Genomic DNA, 19,409 nt, shown 5'->3' with positions numbered 1-19,409 from the left:
AGAAAGGCTACTGATTTTGGTAAATTGATTTTGTGTCCTGCTACTTTGTGGAAGGTGATTATGATGTCTAGGAGTTTTTTGGTGGAGTTTTCTGGGTCTTTTAGGTATAAGATCATGAGACCTGCAAAGAGGAATAGTTGACTTCTTCCTTTCTTACTTGAATTCCTTTTATATTTTCTTTCTGTTTAATTTCTCTAACTAGGAATTCCATGACTGTGTTGAATAAAAATGGAGAGAGTAGAGACCCCTGTCTCATGGACTTTAGAGGACAAGGCTGTAGTGTTTTTCATTTGACTCTGTTTTTGGCTATAGGCTTGTAGTATATATCTTTTATTATGTTGAGATACATTTATTCTGTTCCTAGTTTCATCAGAGCTTTTATCATAAAAGGATGTTGAATTTTATTAAGGGCTCTTTCTGCACCTGTTGTTGAGATGATCATATATTTTTGGTCTTTTATTCTGTTAATATGCAGTATTACATTTAATGATTTGAGTATGTTGAACCATCCATGCATCCCTGGGATGAAACCAACTTGATCATGGTGTGTGATCTCTTTGATATGTTGTTGAATTCTGTTTGTCCATATTTTGTTGAGAAGCTTTATGTCTAAGTTCATTAACGAGATTGGTTTATAATTCCCTTTTTTTGTTACTGTGTACTTCTCCCAGTTTGAGATGAATGTAATACTGGTTTCATACAATGATTTTGGGTGTATTTCTTCCCTTTCCATTTCATGGAAAAGCCTGAGAAGTGTTGGTATTAGTGCTTCTTTAAAGTTGTGGTAGAATTCAGCACTGAATCCATCAGGTCCTGGACTTTTCTTTTTTGGGAGACTATTGTTGCTTCAATTTCATTGCTTGTCATAGATCTATTTAGGTGATTTATATTCTCTTGGTTCAATTTTGGCTGCTCATATGTGTCTAGATTTGTCTATTTCTTTTCTTCTAGGTTTTCCAATTTATTTGAGTATAGTCTTCCAAATAATCCCTAATTATCCTTGGATTTCCATGGTGTTTGTTGTGAAGTCTCTTTTTCATTTATAATTTTATTAATTTTGGTAATCTCCCTTCACATTTTAGTCATATTTGCTAGGGGTTTATCAACCTTATTTTCTTTTCAAAGAACCAGCTTCTTGTTTTGTTGATTCTTTGTATTGTGTTTTGGTTTCTATTTTGTTGATTTTTGTTCCCACCTCCCTTTTTTATTATTTCTCTCCTCTTAGTTTTGGGTTTATCTTGTTCTTGTTTTTCTAGCAGTTTGAGATACAGAATATGTTATTTATTTGAGATCTTTCTGTTTATATATACACACATATATAAGAGACCTACCTATATGATATATATATATCATGGCTATAAACTTCCTCTTAGCACTGCCTTTGCTGTGTCTCAGAGCTTCTGGTAGGCATGCTTTCATTTTCATTAAATTCCAGGAACTCTTTGATTTCTGCCCTTACTTCTTCAATTAACCTCTGATCATGGAGTAACATGTTATTCAGTCTCCAGGAGTTTGAGTATTTTCTGTTGTTTCTTTCATTGTTGGGTTCTAGTTGTAGTCAGACAGTTTGCCAGGGGGTGTTTTCATTTTTCTTATATTTGTTAAGACTTGCTTTGGGCCTAAAATATGATCTATTTTGTGGAAAGTTTCATGGGCAGCTGAGAAGAATGTATATTGTGGTGTTGCAGCATGAAATATCCTGTAGACATATGTCAGGTTCATTTGATCTATGGTGTCATTCAATTCTAAAGTTTCTTTGTCGAGTTTTCTTTGTTGTTATTGTTGGATGACCTATCTGTTGGTGATAGAGGAGTACTGAAGTCTGCCACTATCATTATATTGGGTTCCATCTGTGTTTTTAAGTCCACTCAATGAAGTTGAGAGTACCAACATGGGGTGCATATAAGTTAGCAATTATTACCTCTTAATGTATTGCTCCTTTTATTTGTATGAAGTGACATTCTTTGTCTCTTCTAATTAATTTAGGTTTGAAGTCTACTTTAAGTATAGTGACTCCTGTTTGTTTTCAGGGACCATTAGCTTGATAAATCTTTTTCCACCCTTTCACCCTAAGTCAGTGTTTGTTTCTGTTTGTGAGGTAGGTCTCTTATAAACACTAAATTGTTGGGTCCTTTCCTTTTTTAATCCAACTTGCCAACAGACGTCTTTTGAGGGTGGAGTTGAGGACATTAACATTTCATGTTAATATTAAGGGTTCTATAAGGTGATTCTTGACTTTTTGTTTGTTTTTGTTTTGTGTGTATAAGGGTTTGTGCATGTGCAATTGATTATATGCTACTCTGTAATTACTTGTCTGCTCTTCTCTTGAGGTTTAGTAATTCTCATCCTGTCATGGCCATGTTTATTTTCATCATCTATGCATAGGATTCCTTTGAGTATCTTCAGGAGTACTGATTGTTTATGCATTGTTTTTATTTCTCTTTATCATGAAAAGTTTTTATTTATCCTTCAGTTATAGAAGATAGCTTTGCTGGAAAGAGTATCCTAGGTTCGAAACTGTTTTAATTTCTTTTATTACCTCACTCCATGACTTTCTTGCTCTTAATGTTTCTCTTGAGAGATCTTTTATTTTGATGGGTTAACCTGTTATTTGATTTTTCTCTGTTACGGCCTTCAATGTTCTTTCTTTGTTCTTTGTGCTAATTATTTTAACATTTAACATTTAAATATGCCATGGATATGTTCTGTTTTGGTCATGTCTCTTTGGTGTCCTAAAGATTTCCTGTGTCTAGATGGACATCTCTTTCTTGGGATTTGAGAAGTTTTCTGCTGCTATTTTGGTGTTATGTTTCCTATACCTCTTGTCCTTCTTCAATGCCCATGATTCATAGATTTGGTCTTTTGACAGTGTTTCAGTGTTCCTGCATATTCCTTTCACAACTCTGCAATCTTTTCTCTATGTATTCTGTTTTTTCTTTAATATCTATTTTGTTTTCAGGTGCTGAAATTTCATCTTCCACTTGTTCCAGTCTACTGGAGTGGCTTTCAAGTGTAATTTTTACTTGATTTAATTTGGTTTTACTTGTTTCCAGGATTTGTTTGATTCTTTTTTTAGACTTTACATATTTTTATTAAGTTCCTTTTTTACATTTTTATTTCCTTCTTTATTTCATTTATCTTTTTTAAAAATAGTATTCTTGATTTCATTCTAATGTTTGTTTAAATCCTCTTTGAGTTCACTTAGTTGTGTCTTCCCACTGAGTTGTTTTTGCATGTCCTCTAAGCTCCTTAAAAATTCTTAATCATTCTTTTGACCTCAGAAACAGGTTCCATCCCACTCACTTTCTACCAAATCCTCTATTTTGTGATTGTTAGCCTTTTGAGGAGTCATAGTCCCCTCTCTTTTCCTGTTCCTCATGCCTCTATTTTGCAATTTGTTCATGTTTTGTTGATCAGTTGTTTGAATTTTAATCATCTGTTATCTTTCCCTTGACTTAATTTCTATCTTTGGCTAACTTGGTTGTGTACTTTCTGTTCATTGACAGGAGGTATAACCTAGCAATACAGATTCACAGATTCAATGCTAAACTCGGTATTTAGATGGTATATAATACCTTTGGCAGTATTATCTCTAAATGGGGGGTGTAGTGAGGAAATAGAAGTTGTTTGCATAGAGACTAATACTTATGTAATAAAAATGATCGGAATAGAAGAGAGACAAGAAGGAGGAGGGATGAGGAGAGGAGGGGGATAAGAGGTAAGAGGTATGAGATATGGGGACTATAGGGTAATTAAGCCCTAATGTGTGTAAAGGTAAAATTTAGTTATTGTGAGGGAGGGTATTATTTTCAGAGTCTCCAGAAGGATACAAAGGATGGGAGTAATATATAAAGTTAGTATAATAGACTACTCTGTGATTGGTTTATGCAGAGGAAATAGAAACAGTGGAGGGGAAGGGAGCAGAGGAGAGGAAGATAGGAGAGAGAAGGAAGAAAAAAAAGAACAAATGTGGAGGAGAGAAAATAAATGTAACAAAAGATGGCTAGGCAAATTAAAATTTCAACAGAATGGAAAAAGAGATTATATATAGTTCATATTTCTTCCTTGTGCCGAGAAATGGATTTCCTCTGTATTCAGTAAATGCACTGGGCACTCCTCTCCAATTTGTAATCCTCAGGTTTTAGTCTGCTGCTCTTATTCTGGATGTTTTCCCTATAGACAGGGGCTTTTTCTGGGTCTCACCCCTCCTTAGGATAGATATGCTGGCTGGGTGGCAATTGGTGGTGTCCCTCTCTACCAGAAACGTTTTGGGTGAGTTCCACTTAAGATGTTTAAGCACAGGCTCCTTTTGCAGGGTAGAGACAGTCTGCTGGAGTGGTTTTCAACTGTACTTTTTACTTGATTTAAGGAACCTTTTGTTCCCAGGTTTTCTGTTTGATTCTTTTTTTTTTTTTGAGATTTTCCATATCTTTGTTAAGTTCCTCTTTCACATCTTATACTCCTTCCTTATTTTATTTCTTTTTTAAAACTTTCTATGGTTTCATTTTGGTGTTCGTTGAAATCCTTTGGGTTCATTGAGTTGTTTTTGTACGTCCTCTTTAAGCTCATTAAGCATTCTTATCATCATCCTTCTGACCTCAGCATCTGAGGATTCATCCTGTTCACTCTCTGTCAAACCCTCTATTGTGTGATTGTTAACCTTTTGAGGAGTCATATTCCCAAGACTTCTTTTATTTCCTATGTTTCTATTTTGAGATTTTCTCATGTGTTGTTGATTATTTGAAATCATTATTTGATTATTTGTTTGGAGGTTTTAATCACCTGTTATCTTTCCCTTAACTTAATTTCTGTGCTTTGGCTAGTTTAGTTGTTAGCTAGGTTGTTATATTATTTTGTTCACTGACCTGGAGGTATAACTTAGCAATAACAGATTCACAGATGTAATGCCAAGCCAGTTATTTACACAGCATATAAAACCCTATAAACAGAGAGTATTGGAGAAATAACAGGTGTTTATTAGGTAATTAAAATGATGGGGGTGGAAGAGGAGACAGGGAGGAGGATACAGCATGGTGTAGAAGTGGTATGGGGTATGGGGGCTATGGAGTAGTAAGGTCCTAGGATGTGTGTAAATGTGTAGTTCAGTGGTTGTGGAGGAGAGTGCTATTAGGGATTGCAGAGAGATAGAAAGGATGTGAGTAATATGTGAAGGTAGTATAATAGACTGCACAGTGAGTGGTTAGTGCAGAGGAGATAGGGACAGTGGGGTGAGGGAAATGGGGAGGAGCAGAACATAAGGAGAGGGAAAGAAGAAAAAGAAGAAAGAAAAAATCAGGAGAAAAAGAAGGTAGAACAAGAGAGGGCTAAGCAAATTAAAATTTCAAGAGAATGGGAAAAGATTAACAAAAATTCATGCGTATATACATATATGAATTATACACACATATAGATACATATATATACACACATATATATATACATATATTCCAAAATTTGTTCCTTCTTATGAAAAGGAGTGGGTTTCCTCTTGAGTTCAGTAAGTGCACTGGGCTTTTCCCTCTGATTTCTAATCCAGGTGCTGTCTCTTCTTAGGGTTGATAATACTCATCTGTGTGACAATCCATGATGCCCCTCTCTACTGGGTAGGTTTTTGGGGTGTTCCACTCAAGGTGTTTAAACCCAGGTTCTTGGTGGATGGGTCATCTATATCAGCTTGTTTGAGTAAGCAAGTTCTCCAAAGTGGTCCTGCCAGGAGCTAATATCTGAGCAGTGTCTATCCACTTCCACCAACAGGGCAAGCCTGGGATCTGGAATTGAGCTGTTTGTTTGAATGCTCTTTTCTGGGAAGGCATTTAGTTTCAGTTCACTACCATTTCTCCAAGATGGTCAAATGTGTTATTTTCCCCAAGCTGGCACTGGGGCACCCCTCCCCCATACAGGCTGGACAGCCCAGCAATTTATAGAGAAAGTCCCGCTGGGTTACCCATCCCCTACTGGGGGAGCTGGAATTTTCCCTCTGTTTATTAGGCCAGTAGCTTTGTCCACGAGAGGTGCAATCTGCCTGCAAGGTGCACTGGACTGTGATTTCCTCCAGAGCAGATAGTGCAGCATGCTCATCTGAAAGAGTTGTAGTTTCCCTTGGTGGTATCCGGAGTCTGCAGCCCTGGTCCCAGTCAGGTAACAATCAGAGATTCCACGTCCATGAATTTTGGTGGGTCTGGGACAACCCAAGTGCTTTCAGAACTCATTCTACAGTTCTCTGCATTGAGTTTTTGCTTTTCGGAGAGAAGAAAAAAAGAAAAATGAAAAGGAAAAAACACTCTAGCATACTGGTGTGGCATCCAGCAGTTGCAGTTCCCTGACTTCTTGGGCCATTATGTACTATAAAAAGTTTATTTAAAGGTTTGTTGTTGTAAGTTAGTTTGCCTATGAATTGGCAATATTTTGGTGAAGAAGGCAGGTTCCCCAACCCTTGCTGTCACAAACCCAAGAGCTCAAAGTTCAAGGGTCTATCACGTAGACCCTTGGTCTCTCAACTTCAGTATTTTCTGTCTGCGTCTTTTTTTTTTGGTGGTACCAGGAATTGAACTCAGGGCCTCACACTTGCTAGGCAGGCCCTTTACCACTTGAGTCACTCTGCCAGCCCTTTATTATGTTGAGTGTTTTAAATATAGGGTCTTGTGAGCCATTCGTCCGTGGTAGCTTTGTATTGCGATCTTCCTGATCGCTGCTTCCTGAGTTGTACCACTACAGGTGTGAGCCACCAGCACTGGGCTTTAAGAATCTTTTTTGGAAGGAAATTCTGCCTTTTTCTGGTTCTGGTAAAACACAAAGAAGTAGCTGCTGAGATAGTGTAGAGCCAGGAAAGAAAAGGTTAAAAAAAGGATAGAGAATCAGTTTTGGATTATTTCCAGTTACTTATTTCTATTCTTTAGTCTTTCTTTTTTAATACAGTCTTTTGATACTGAATTTCTGAGGGTTTGTTTTGTTTTTGCTTTCTAGGTGATGGGAACTGCAGTGACACTAGAGGCTTAGAAATTGCGGTAAACCAACGTGTTGATGATGCACTCACTTCAAAACTTCCAATGTTTTACTTGGTCAACAGACCTCACATTAGCTTAGTACCTTCTGCATATCCACTTCAAATAAACTTGGACTATAAATCCCTGAGTATGAATTGGGCACAAGGAGATATTTCTTTGGAAATTGTGGATGGCCTAAGTGGCAAGATCACTGAAAGGTTGTAATTACTAATTTCTTTAAAAATCATTTATTAAACAAAGGCATTTTATTACAGTTTTTCTTCTACCTTTTTTGCATACTATTTATTGAATTCCAGACAATAATTATTGTTGAGTGTTTCTATGTTATAGGCATCATACTAATTAAAAACATTTTTTTTCTGTTGAGAAAACAGTTGTGGAGAAGTTGAATAGTTTACTGAATTTACATAATAAGTGGAGAAGCCAGCATTCAAACCCAAGGAGTCTTCCTTATAGCAGAATAATACTCAACTGTGTATATATACTACATTTTCTTAATCCATTCATTAATTGTGGAGAATCTGGGCTGTTGCCACTATTGTGAATAGTACTGCAATAAAAATGGGTGTGCAAGTGTCTATTGTATCCTGAAGCACATTACTTCGTGTATATGCACAGGGTGGTACAGCTGGATACTATGGTAGTTCTATTTTCAGTTTTTTGAAGAACCTCCTTACTGCTTTCCATAGTGGTTGCACTAATTTACATTACCACCAACAATGTATAAGAGTTAATTTTTCCCCTGCATCCTCACCAGCATTTGTTGTGTGTGTTATTGATGATAGCCATTCTGACTGAAGTAAGGTAGAATATCAAATGTCATTCTGATTTGCATTTCTTCATGTATTTATTGGCTATTTGTACTACTACTTTTGAGAATTGTCTTTTCAGTTCATTTGCCTATTTATTCAGTTGGTTTGATTCTTTGTGAAGTTTGTTTTTTGAGCTCTGTGGATAGTCTGGTTATTAATCCTTTGTAAGATGAATAGCTGGCAAATATTTTCTACCATTCTATAGGCTGTCTTTTCAGCCTGGTGACCATTTCCTTTGCTGTGCAGATGCTTTTTAGTTTCATGCAATCCCATTTTGTACTGGCTATGGGTTTTCCCAGTATAGTACCATGTGAATTAAAAGCAGAGAATGGTGTCTTTGCTGTATGTGAAAACCTTACTATGTTAATGCCAATTAGTTAATTTGTAGATCTTTTCTCTTAATTCCTGAGTTATTGGAGTTCTGTTGATAAAGTTACTACCTTTACCTATATGAACCAATGTATTCCCTATTTTTTGCTGGAGTAATTTCAATTTCTGATCTTACATTAAGGTGTTTAATACTGTACTAAATTTAAACTGTAAGATAAATTAGCTTCGGAAAATAAGTATCTACAATGCTTTTTTATATTAAAAAAGTCTCACTACATTCATTACATGTAATTGGGATCAATAAATATTTGTAGACTTATTTTAATCACTATAATTGACAAAATTTATCATTAATGGATACTGAATGTTTCACTTGTTTCTATTTTAGTTCCCCATTTAAAAGTGGTGTGTCAATGGCAAGTCGGCTTTGTAAGGCTGCAATGCTAAGTCGATTTAATCTGCTTGCCAAAGAAGCTAAAAAAGATGATTTACTGGAAGCTAGTACATATCATGCAGCCAAGGTAAGATACATTTTTCTTTTTTTTTTGGTAGTACTGGAATTTGAACTCAGAGCCTTGCACTTGTCTCACACATCACCATGGGGGGCTCATTGATTGAGATGGGGTCTCACTAACTTTTTACCTAGGTTGGCCTCAAACCACCATGCTCTTGATCTCTGCCTTGCCCTTAGCTGGGATCACAGAGGTGAGCCACTGAGACCAGCCTTAATATTTTAATATAAGAATATTATTTTAGCTTCTTCTCATGTATGTATATATTTTAAGGTACTAAAATATATTATGTATGGTATGTTTTCTAATGATTTTATTAGCATATAATAGTTGTATGGGGGGATAAATTGTGATATTTACATATGTGCTTATGCTATATCTCAGTTAGATTTACCCCCTCCATCATTCTCCATCTTCCCCTCTTCTCCCAGGTTTCATTCTTCTATTTGTATATATGGATATGAAATATAGTCACCATATTCCCCTTCACTCCCCCTTACCTTTGTTCCCACCCCTCTCCACTGGTACCCACCCCAGAAAAGTATTTTTCCCTAATGCCCTTAATTTTTTAAATTAAGTATTTATTGACAGTCCCAGGGGGTTTCTCCTGGGTGCTTAGTGTCTGTAAATATTATGCTTTTATCATATACCTCCTCCCCGCCATTACTTACTTGTTCTCTATCACCATGCTCCCCTAATGTTCAACAGCTTACTGTACAGTGCATTATATTCCTATATAGGTGGGTTGTTTCAGTATTTTTCATTCCTAACATTTTTTATCTCTCCCACCTCCTGGAACCCCTTCAGACAGATTCATTTATACAATTTTGTTCTGTCACTATCTATTCATCTCGTATATGATATATATGTTTCTATGTATACATTTAACTTACAAGTCTGGTTACCACCTATGAGAGAAAACAGGCAATCTTTGATTTTTTGAGCTTGGCTTACTTCACTTAACATGAAGTTCTCCAATTCCATCCAGTTACCTTCAAATAACACAATTTCATTCTTGTTTATGGGTGAATAAAACTCCATTGTATGTGTATGTATATGTATGTATGTGTGATATATATATATATTTTCTTAATCCATTCATCATTTGTGGGACATCTTGGCAGTTTCTAAAGCTTGGCTGTTGTAAACAGTGCTGCAGTAAACATGGGTGTGCAGATGGCTCTATCATCCTGGAGTACATACATTCTTTCAGATATATGCCTAGGAGTGGTATCACTACATGGTAGTTCTGTTTTTAGTTTTTGAGGGACCTGCATATTGTTTTCCATAGTAGTGACACTAATTTACATTTCCACAAACAGTTTGTAAGTGTTGCTTTTCCCCCACATCCTCATCAGTATTTTTTGTTGTTTTTGTTATTGGCAATTGCCATTTTGACTGGGGTGAGGTAGAATCTCAGTGTAGCTTTGATTTATATTTCCTTTATGGCCAAGGATATTGAGCATTTCTTCATATGTTTATTGGCCATTTATACTTCTTTTGAGAATTGTCTGTTCATTTTATTGGCCCATTTATTCAGTGGGCTGTTGGTTCTTTGAGAGGTTAGTTTTTTAAACTCCCTTATATTCTGTCAGATGTATAGCTGGTAAAGATTTTCTCCCACTCTGTAGACTGTCTCTTGAATCTGGTGACTATTTCCTTTGCTGTGCAGAAACTTTTAAGTTTAGTATAGTCAGTACTTCTTTTAATTGCTGAGCTACTGGACTTCCATTCATAAAGTTATTACCTGTGTGGTCTAATGAGCTCCCTATTTTTTTCTGGATTAATTTCTTTGTTTCAGATCTTACATTACCATCTTTAATCTATTTTGAATTGATATTTATACAAGGTGAGAGACTGGGATCTAGTTTCAGTCTTCTGCAGGTGGCAATCCAGTTTTCCCAGGACCATTTGTTGAAGAGGCTATCTTTTCTGCAGTGCATATTTTGGGCACCTTTGTCAAAAATCAGATGGCTGTAGTTGCATGAGTTTGTCTCAGGGTCTCCTATTCTGTTTTTGTGCCACTACCATACTGTTTGTATTAGCGTGGTTTTGTACGATAGTTAGAAGTCAGGTATTGGCTATTTGTGGTCTTTTGTGCTTCCATATGAACTTTAAGATTGACTTTTCTACCTCAATGAAGAATGTCATTGGAATTTAGATAGGGATTGCACTGAACATACAGATTGCTTTTGGTAGTAGAGACATTTTCACAATATTGATTCTGCTGATCTATGAGCATGGGATGTCTTTCCATTCTCTGAAGCCTTCATTGATTTCTTTAGTGACTTGTAGTTTTCATTGTATAGGTTGGTCACCTCCTTCGTTAAGTTTGTTCCTAGGTATTTTAATTTTTTGAAGCTGTTGTCGATGGTATCATTTTCCTTATTTCTATTTTAGACTATTCATTGTATATAGAATTCAACTTTTTTCATTCAGTAAAACACACCTGTATGTCCATATCATTATTATATATGTTCTTTTAATGATCTAATTTTAATTTTAATAATACAGTATTGTATGAAAGCTTCTTAATTGCATCAGCATCTTAATAGTCAAGCTATAATTTTAACCTATAAAAAAGTTACATTAACTACAGCTGTGTGTATATACATTACCCACATATTTTTAAGTATAAAAGTTTATCTAGATCATTTCTGAGTTTGGTGGCATAAATAGATTGCAGATCTCTGTAAAAACAAATATAAAATTGGGGGAGATTGTCAAAAACATCCTTTCACTACTCTGGATTTAATGAATGGCAGCCAAAATAACGTTTTATTTTTCAAAAACTGCTGTAATTTTGGATAAAAATAAAGGGTTTATGTTTTTCTGGCCCCAGGCTGTCCCCATTTTCTGTCATTCCTCTCTAGTTTTAATGGTAATAACTGTAGTTTTGCAAGAATGAAGCTACCTCAAAGAGTTTCATAGATTTTCTGCTGCCAAAAGGTGGTAGACTTTATTTAAGACAGGAGATGAAATTTTGTGGTTTTTGTCTTAAAGTTTCTTAAAGTTTAAAGTGCCAAACGTGGCAGGAAATGTATAGGGAAAACAGGTAACTTGGCTGGTACAGGTTATAGCTGTGGTTGAAAGCAAGTAGTAGACCAAATAACAGCTTACCAGAAAGATTTTGAAAATCAAAGAGCCAAGGATAGGCTGGGATAAGATCTCTACATTCTCTGGCTGACTGAAAAACTATACTTTTATGTACAGAAGAGATTAAAGAAAGTGCAGTAAGTAATAAAAGTCAAGTAATACTTGAGAACTGGCTGAAGCATTACATATACGCCCACATATGGATTGATCAGAAATGGTGCAAGATTAATGTGTTTGTGTACAAAGTCTGCTAAAATCAGTTATTTGGGCTTCCAACCTCAGGAAGATATAAAAAGAAGATCAAAAATCCTTGTATGCACATATGAATAATAAAAGAAAAATGAAAGAAAAAAAAAAAAGAAAAATTAACTTAGAAGGTATTACACATGCTCAGGGAATCAATTCGAGTCAACTCCCTGTATAGCTATCCTTATCTCAACTAGCAAAAACCCTTGTTCCTTCCTATTATTGCTTATACTCTCTCTTCAACAAAATTAGAGATAAAGGCAAAATAGTTTCTGCTGGGTAACAAGGGGGTAGTGGGGGAGAGGGAGGGGGAGGAGCATGAGGGGGGTGGGGGAAGGGGGGAGAAATGACCCAAACATTGTATGCACATATGAATAAAATAAAATATTTTTAAAATTAAAAAAAAAAAAGTAAGTAAAAGGGAGGAATTATCTTAGGTAAGAATGGAAATCAGTGTAATTAAAACCAAAATATTAGAAGAAAAAAAGAAGACAGTCAAAAGTTGGTTTTTCAGAAAAAAATCAACAAACTTAGTAATCCTTTAACTAGATTTACAGAAAATAAAATAAGTGAGAACACAAATTATCAAAATCTGAAATAAAAGAAGAGTCATCACCTAGTTCTCAAGAACCTAAAGTTATTCTGTAGGCTTTCAAAGAACCTCTTTTGCCAACATGTTAGATAGGTTTGATGGAATGGATACTTGCCAGAAAGACAAATTACAAAAACTAACTCAAAAATAAATATAATGTCCAAATAACTTTAGCAGTTTAGAAAATTTGTATTATTAACTAAAATTCTTTCCAAAATAAAATACTGGACATATCACATATATGGCTTCAATGGTAAATTCCACCAAATATAATAAAAATATAATACAAATCCTACAAAATCTCTTTCAAAAATAGAGAACACTTCCTAATTCATTTTACAAGGCCAGTATTACCCTGATACCAAAAATCAACTAAAAATGAAAACTATAAACCAATATCTCTTATCAATATAAACTCTTAGCACAACATACTAACAAACAAAATCCAGTAACATACAAATACAAAAAAAGGTTACACTCTGTGTGTTTATACTAGAATGCAAGGTTGATTTAATATTAGAAGGTTATTTTATGTAATGCACCATTAAAATAAATTCAAGGTCAAAACCCACATTATTATCTTAAAAGTTGTACAAAATGTATTTGACAAAGTCCAACATCCATTCACAATAAAAATGCTGAACAAATAAGAAATGGAAGTGGTGTCCTCAACTTAAGAGCATCAATACAGATGTTGATGCTCAAAAGATCAATAAATAACCTAATACTGATGTTATTCTTAATAGTAAAAGATTGAATTAATATTAACTGCACCACCCAAGATTGGGTAACAAGGAAAGAATGTTGGCTCTCACCACTTGTATACATTGTTCTGTTTGTCCTAGTTAGTGCATTAAATCAAGGAAGAGGTAAAAGGTATTCATACTAGAAATAAAGAGTAAAATGTGTCCTCATTTATTTTTCCCTAATTCTTAAATGACTTAATTTTGTAGGTAAAATTTTTCTTTTGGAATATACTGAAAAATAAATAACTATGATCATATATGAACTTAGCAAGATCACAGTATAAGATCAATATAGAAATATATCTATATTCTAGAAATATAAAATAAAATTGAGTAAGAGTTCATCTATATAGCCCCAAACACACAAACACACACACACACAAAGAAATGAATAAATTTAATAAAAGACCTGTACACTGGAAATGGTTAAAAAAAAAAGAGGAAAATTAAAGAAAACCTAAGTCAACAGAGAGGTATACCACATTCATGGATTGGAAAACTCAGAGTAATGATTGCTAAGGGGGGCAGTGCTGGGGGAATTTCTTAAAATATTGCAGTGGATTTTGTCACATCAATTTATACTTCATGAAAGGTGATACTGTAGCATGTGATATTCATTGATTGCATTTTATCCTAAATAGAACTTTGGAAATTGGAGTCAATCCTCTCAAACACTACCACTGCTTCATTAACTAAATTAAATAATACTCTATGTCCTTGTTATTTCAACAATGTTCATAGCTTCTTCAGCAGGAATAGATTCCATGTCAAGAAATCACATTCTGTGATCATAAGCACAATTTTTCATCTGTTAGCTTTTATCATGAAATTGAAGCAATTTGGTCACATCTTCTGGTCTCCACTTCTATTATAATTCTCTTGCTATTTCTGCACATCTACACCTACTAACTATAATGAAATCTTGAACTCTTCAAAAAAATTCATGTAACACACACCTGTAATCCCACCATTGAGGTGGCGGAGGCAGCAGGATTGCAAGTTTCAGGGCAGCTTGTACTCTATAGTGAATACAAGGCCAGCCTGGACTACCTTGTAAGACCTTGACTCTAGAGAAATGTGTTTCTTAAATAATAAACCCTGAAAACCAGAAGTACTCCTTGATTTATGGGCTGCACAATGGATGTTGCGTTATCAGGCATAAAAATCACATTAATGTTGTTGTAACTCCATCAGAGCTTTTAGGCAACCAGATACATTGACAAAGAACAGTGATACTTTAAAAGTAGTCCTTTCTTTTCCTAAGTAGTAGGTATCAACAGTAGGCTCAAAATCTGTAGTAAACCATATTGTAAACATACATGCTGTCACCCAGGCTTTGTTCTTCCATTTATAAACCACAAGCAGAGTAGATTTAGTGTAATTCCTAAGACCATTTTATGGTCAGAGTGTTAAATGGACATTAGCTTCAACATAAAGTCAAGTAGCTGTGCTAGCCCTACCAAAACAGTCAGCCTGTCCTTTGAAGCTTTAAGCAAAGCATTCACATCTTTTCTTGAAGTCCTGAGTGGCATCTTCTAATACAAGGTTGTTTCATCTGTACTGAAAAATCTGTTGTTTAGTGTAGTCACAATCATCATTTATAACTAGATCTGGATAATTTGCTTTTGCTTCTCCATTAGCACTTGTTTCATCCCATACTTACATGTTATGGATTTGGCTTCTGTTTTTTTTTTTTTTTTGAACCTCATGAACCACTCTTTTCCAGATTCAAAATTTTCTGCTGTAGCTTCCTCACTGCTCTCAGCCTTCATAAAGTTAGGGCCTTGCTCTGGACTAGGTTTTTGTTTAAGAAAATGTGATCTGTTCAGACCACTGAAATTTTCTTCCTGTCAGCCAGCATTCAGGCTGGTTTGCTTTCTTAACATTCGTGCATTTGCTGGAGTAGTCCTTCAAGAACTTTTCCTTTGTATTCACAGCACAGCTGAGTGGTACAAGATGCCTAGTTTTTTGCCTTTTTGTTGTTGTTTCACGTGCTTTCCTCACTAAGCTTAATTATTTCTAGTGTTGTTTTAAAGTAAGGGACATGTGACTCTTCCTTTCATTTGAAGACTTAGATCATTTGCCTCATTTCAATATTTTTGTGTCTAGAAAATAGGGAGTGAGATAAAGGATACAGCCAGTCAGTGGAGTAGGCAGAACGTGTGCAGCATTTATCAATTTATTTCACTGTCTTACATGGGTGCATTTCATGGCACCTCAAAACAATTACAGTAATATCATCAAAGATCACAGATCATTGCAACTTCTAATCATAATGAAAAATTTTGAAATATTGCAAGAATTAACAAAATGTGACAGAGACATGAAGTTTGCAAATGCTTGCCCTGTGCAGCGTTGCCACAAACCTTCAGTTTGTAAAACGCATAGTATCTGTAAGCCAAGTAAAGCAAACCGCAATTAAATGAGATATGCCTGTATAAATCAAGAGTAAGAAAAACAATATTGATACCATGGTAGACTTATAGACCAGCTGAACAGGAAGAAACTCAAATACACATGACCAGTTGATTTTGTACAAAAGTGCCAATATATTTCAATGAGAGAAAGAATAGTCTCAATAGATAGTGTCAGAATAGTGTGTATATTAGTCCATTTTCTATTACTGTAACAAAATACCAGTGCTTGGAGCTTATATACAAAAGAGGCCTATTTAGCTCAAATTTTTGGAAAAACAACATAATGCTGGCTTGAATGAGGACTCCCTGTGCTGAATCATATCACAACAGATAGTATCTTGGTGGAGGCACATATGAGAAGGAGAGATCATGTGAAAAGACAGGAAACCAAAGTAGCTTGAGAAGGGACAGGCTTGTTCTTTTATCACATCAATCGCCTGATAACTAACCAGGGTCCTAAGAGAACAATTCCTTCTGATTACAGCATCCTTAATAAACTCGCATTAGACTCTTAACTCTTAAAGGTCACATTTCTACTTAACATCACCACACTGGGGAGTAATATTCCAACACATGAGCCCTTGAAGGACAAACTCAAATCAGATCTAAACCATAGAAGTTGTAAACAAAAACCCAGCTTAGATCCTTATGTCAATCACACACAAAAATTAATTCAAAATAGATCAACTTATAAGAGCTATGCTGTTATGTTTTCTAAATAAAATGTGGAGAAATATTTACATTCTTAGGGAAAGTTTTCTAAGATTTGGCACCAAAAACAATCTATCAAGGAAAAACTTGATTATTGACTCTAATATAAAAAACTACTTTCCATAAACGATTAAGAAAATTAAAATATAGCCCACAGACAGAACATACTTGTAAATCATAACTTGATAAAGGACTTAGATCCACAATATATAAACAACTCTTATGACTCAATAGGCAAATAACCCAATTCTTAAAAGAGCCAAAGAAAATACACGTATGCAACCAAAAAAACACATTAAAGTGCTCAGCCTCATTAACCATTAGGGAGATGAGAAATTTAGCCACTGCATCTGCTGAAATTCAAAAAACTGATCATACCAAGACATTGTTGAGAATGTGGGGAAACTCATGCATTTTCAGCGAGAATGAAAAAATGATGCAAACTACTTTGGAAAAGTTCGGTGGTTTTTTGTTTTGTTTTTTTACTGAGATAAACATACTTACCATGTGATCTAGCATTGCTACTGGTATGTGTGAGAAACAAAATTTAACATTCACATAAACATTCTTTGTGAATCTTTATAGCGGCATTTTGATAGACAAAAACTGTAAATGATGCAAATGTTGATAAGTTGATAAATGCGTGAACAAGATGTGATATGTCCATGCAATGGAATATAATCAGAAATAATAAACTACTGATGCATGAAACAATATGAATAAATTAAAAAGAAAGTTAACACAACCAGGGTACATATTGCGTTAATCCATTTATATGAAATTTCTAGAGCAAGCAAAACTCTAGAGACAGAAAGATTTGTGGTTGCCTGGGCCTGGGGCTGAAGACAGGCATATAGATTGACCACAAGTGAGCACATTGGAAGATTTTAGCGGTGATGGATTTGTTTTATAACTGGACTGTGGTATATTTACACACCTCAATAAATTTACTAAAAATCATCCAACCGTACCCTTACAACTGGTAAGTTTTATGGTGTATAAATTATGCTTCAGGAAAAGTGGAGTTTTTTGATAGTACTGGGATTTTAAGTTGCTAGGCAGGTACTCTACTACTTGAACCATACTCCCAGCCCTTTTGATTTGGTTATTAGGGAACATGGTCCCAGTTTGTGCTGTACTGTGATCCTCCTGTTCTATTCTTTCCATGTAACTGAGATGACAGGCACATACTACCATGTCCCAGCTATTGGTTGAGATGGGATTTCACAAACTTTTTGCCAGTGCTGGCCTCTTAAGTGTGATCCTCATGATACCACTTCCTAGCTGGGATTACAGTTGTTAACTAGTGCACCCAGCTAAAGTAAAATTTTAAAAGCTTATCTGTATGTTCCTTTACAGAAAATAAAATAATTCCAAAATATTAAGTTATATATAGTTTTGGGATTATAGGTAATTTTTCTGTTTCTTGCTTTTTAAAAATTTTCTGTGATGAATGTGTTTACTTTTTTAATTAAAATGGTTAAATAAGGAACTGGAGACTTCGCTCAAGAGTGCCCTCCTGCATAGCAAGCACAAGAGTCCTGAGATCAAACTCCAGTAATACCAAAAGAAAACAGTGGTGCAGTCTCAAAAATGTTAAATGAAGTAAAATTGGCTTGTAGGAGTGTTGGGAATAAAAACTTTAAAAATAAATATGAGAAAATAGGAATTTCGTTATTTTTTAAATACAAAGCTGATATTAAGGCCACTTAGTTTTCATAGGTCAAATTCTGCTAATTTGATACAATTTGGTTTTTTTTTCTCTCTAGTGTATGTCTGGATCCTATCAAGAAGCTAAAACTTTATTGAAATCCTACTTACAGCAACATGGCTATGGCTCCTGGATTGTGAAATCTCCCTGTATAGAGCAATTTAGTATGTGAATTAGACATCCATTGTCGTATTAAAAATCTTTTATTTTTTTGTGTGATTTGACTGATTAAAATGTTTATTTTAAATATTGAAGGTTTTCAGCTTTCACAATCAGTCTTGTAATAGTAGCATCCAGATATTGCTAAGATTTGTAAATATTCTTGTTAACTTCCATTGAAACCTTAGGACTTCTTTCCTTCTTTGAAAAAAAATTACCTGATTCCATATATAGATATTTTACAGTTATCTTTATAGACATAAAGCCATTACCATTTCTATAGTTTAAAAGAGAATTCTTTACAAGTTTTTGCCTTAAATTTTATCTGTACAGCTACAGTATTCAACACTGTGTCCTAGTATCTCACTCAATATTTTTAAATTAAAAATGGAAGCCAAGAATAAAAATTTCTTATGCACTTACTGATTACTTCAAAAAGCATTTGAGTGTGTAATATTTTTCAATCACCATGACAGATGATAGTAATAATTAAAACATCATCTCTAAGATCAAATGAATTCATGAATATAAACTGCACATGTAAAATTATGCTAGAATATAGTTTATAAGTTATGATTCATAAAGGATTTTCACATATTCATTAAATAAGATAGCCCACCTTTAAGTGTCCTATAGGATCTGCTCATACCACATGTGATCTAATACTTCATAATTTAGATTGCTAAGAATTTCTAATATGTAGGTAAATAGAAGATGGTTTAGCTTCATATCTATATTTGTTTATACAGTAATTCAAAGGAAGGGGAAAGTTTAAAGACTCTTGAGTTGGGATATGTATCTTTAGTGAAATTGTGAGTTTATCCTGTACTTTAATGTCTTCACCCTATTCCTTGATCATCTATAAAAGATACATTAAAACTTACTGTTTCTCAGAGATCATCCCTCTTATATTATGTATTTACTAAGTTTATGATTTGCACAGCCACCCTATGTGAACTATTATAAACTTTGAGGAGATTGATTTAGGTAGGTTGTTTTGTGTTTTATTCTAAAAGTATGTAGGGTTCAGTTGATGAGCAGTGAAATCATTCTGGAAAGACATAGTGATGCCC

General features: G+C 34.7%; 1 protein-coding gene across 1 annotated transcript in view; it reads left to right on the top strand.

Moving 5' to 3' along the window:
* Adad1 (adenosine deaminase domain containing 1) overlaps positions 1-19,089 on the top strand; it is a 63,038-nt gene extending 43,949 nt beyond the window's left edge. Inside the window, exons 10-12 of the mRNA XM_074041681.1 lie at positions 6,964-7,201; positions 8,535-8,667; positions 18,236-19,089. Of these exons, the coding sequence (XP_073897782.1) occupies positions 6,964-7,201; positions 8,535-8,667; positions 18,236-18,349 (485 nt within the window). The 3' untranslated portion in view covers positions 18,350-19,089. The remainder of the gene's footprint in view (positions 1-6,963; positions 7,202-8,534; positions 8,668-18,235) is intronic.
* Positions 19,090-19,409: the final 320 nt, after the last annotated feature.

The sequence above is a fragment of the Castor canadensis genome, chromosome 9, assembly GCF_047511655.1.
Source record: "Castor canadensis chromosome 9, mCasCan1.hap1v2, whole genome shotgun sequence".
NCBI lineage: Eukaryota > Metazoa > Chordata > Mammalia > Rodentia > Castoridae > Castor > Castor canadensis.
The sequence above is the reverse complement of the archived record's forward strand: the minus strand, read 5'-3'. Positions and strand labels throughout refer to the sequence as shown.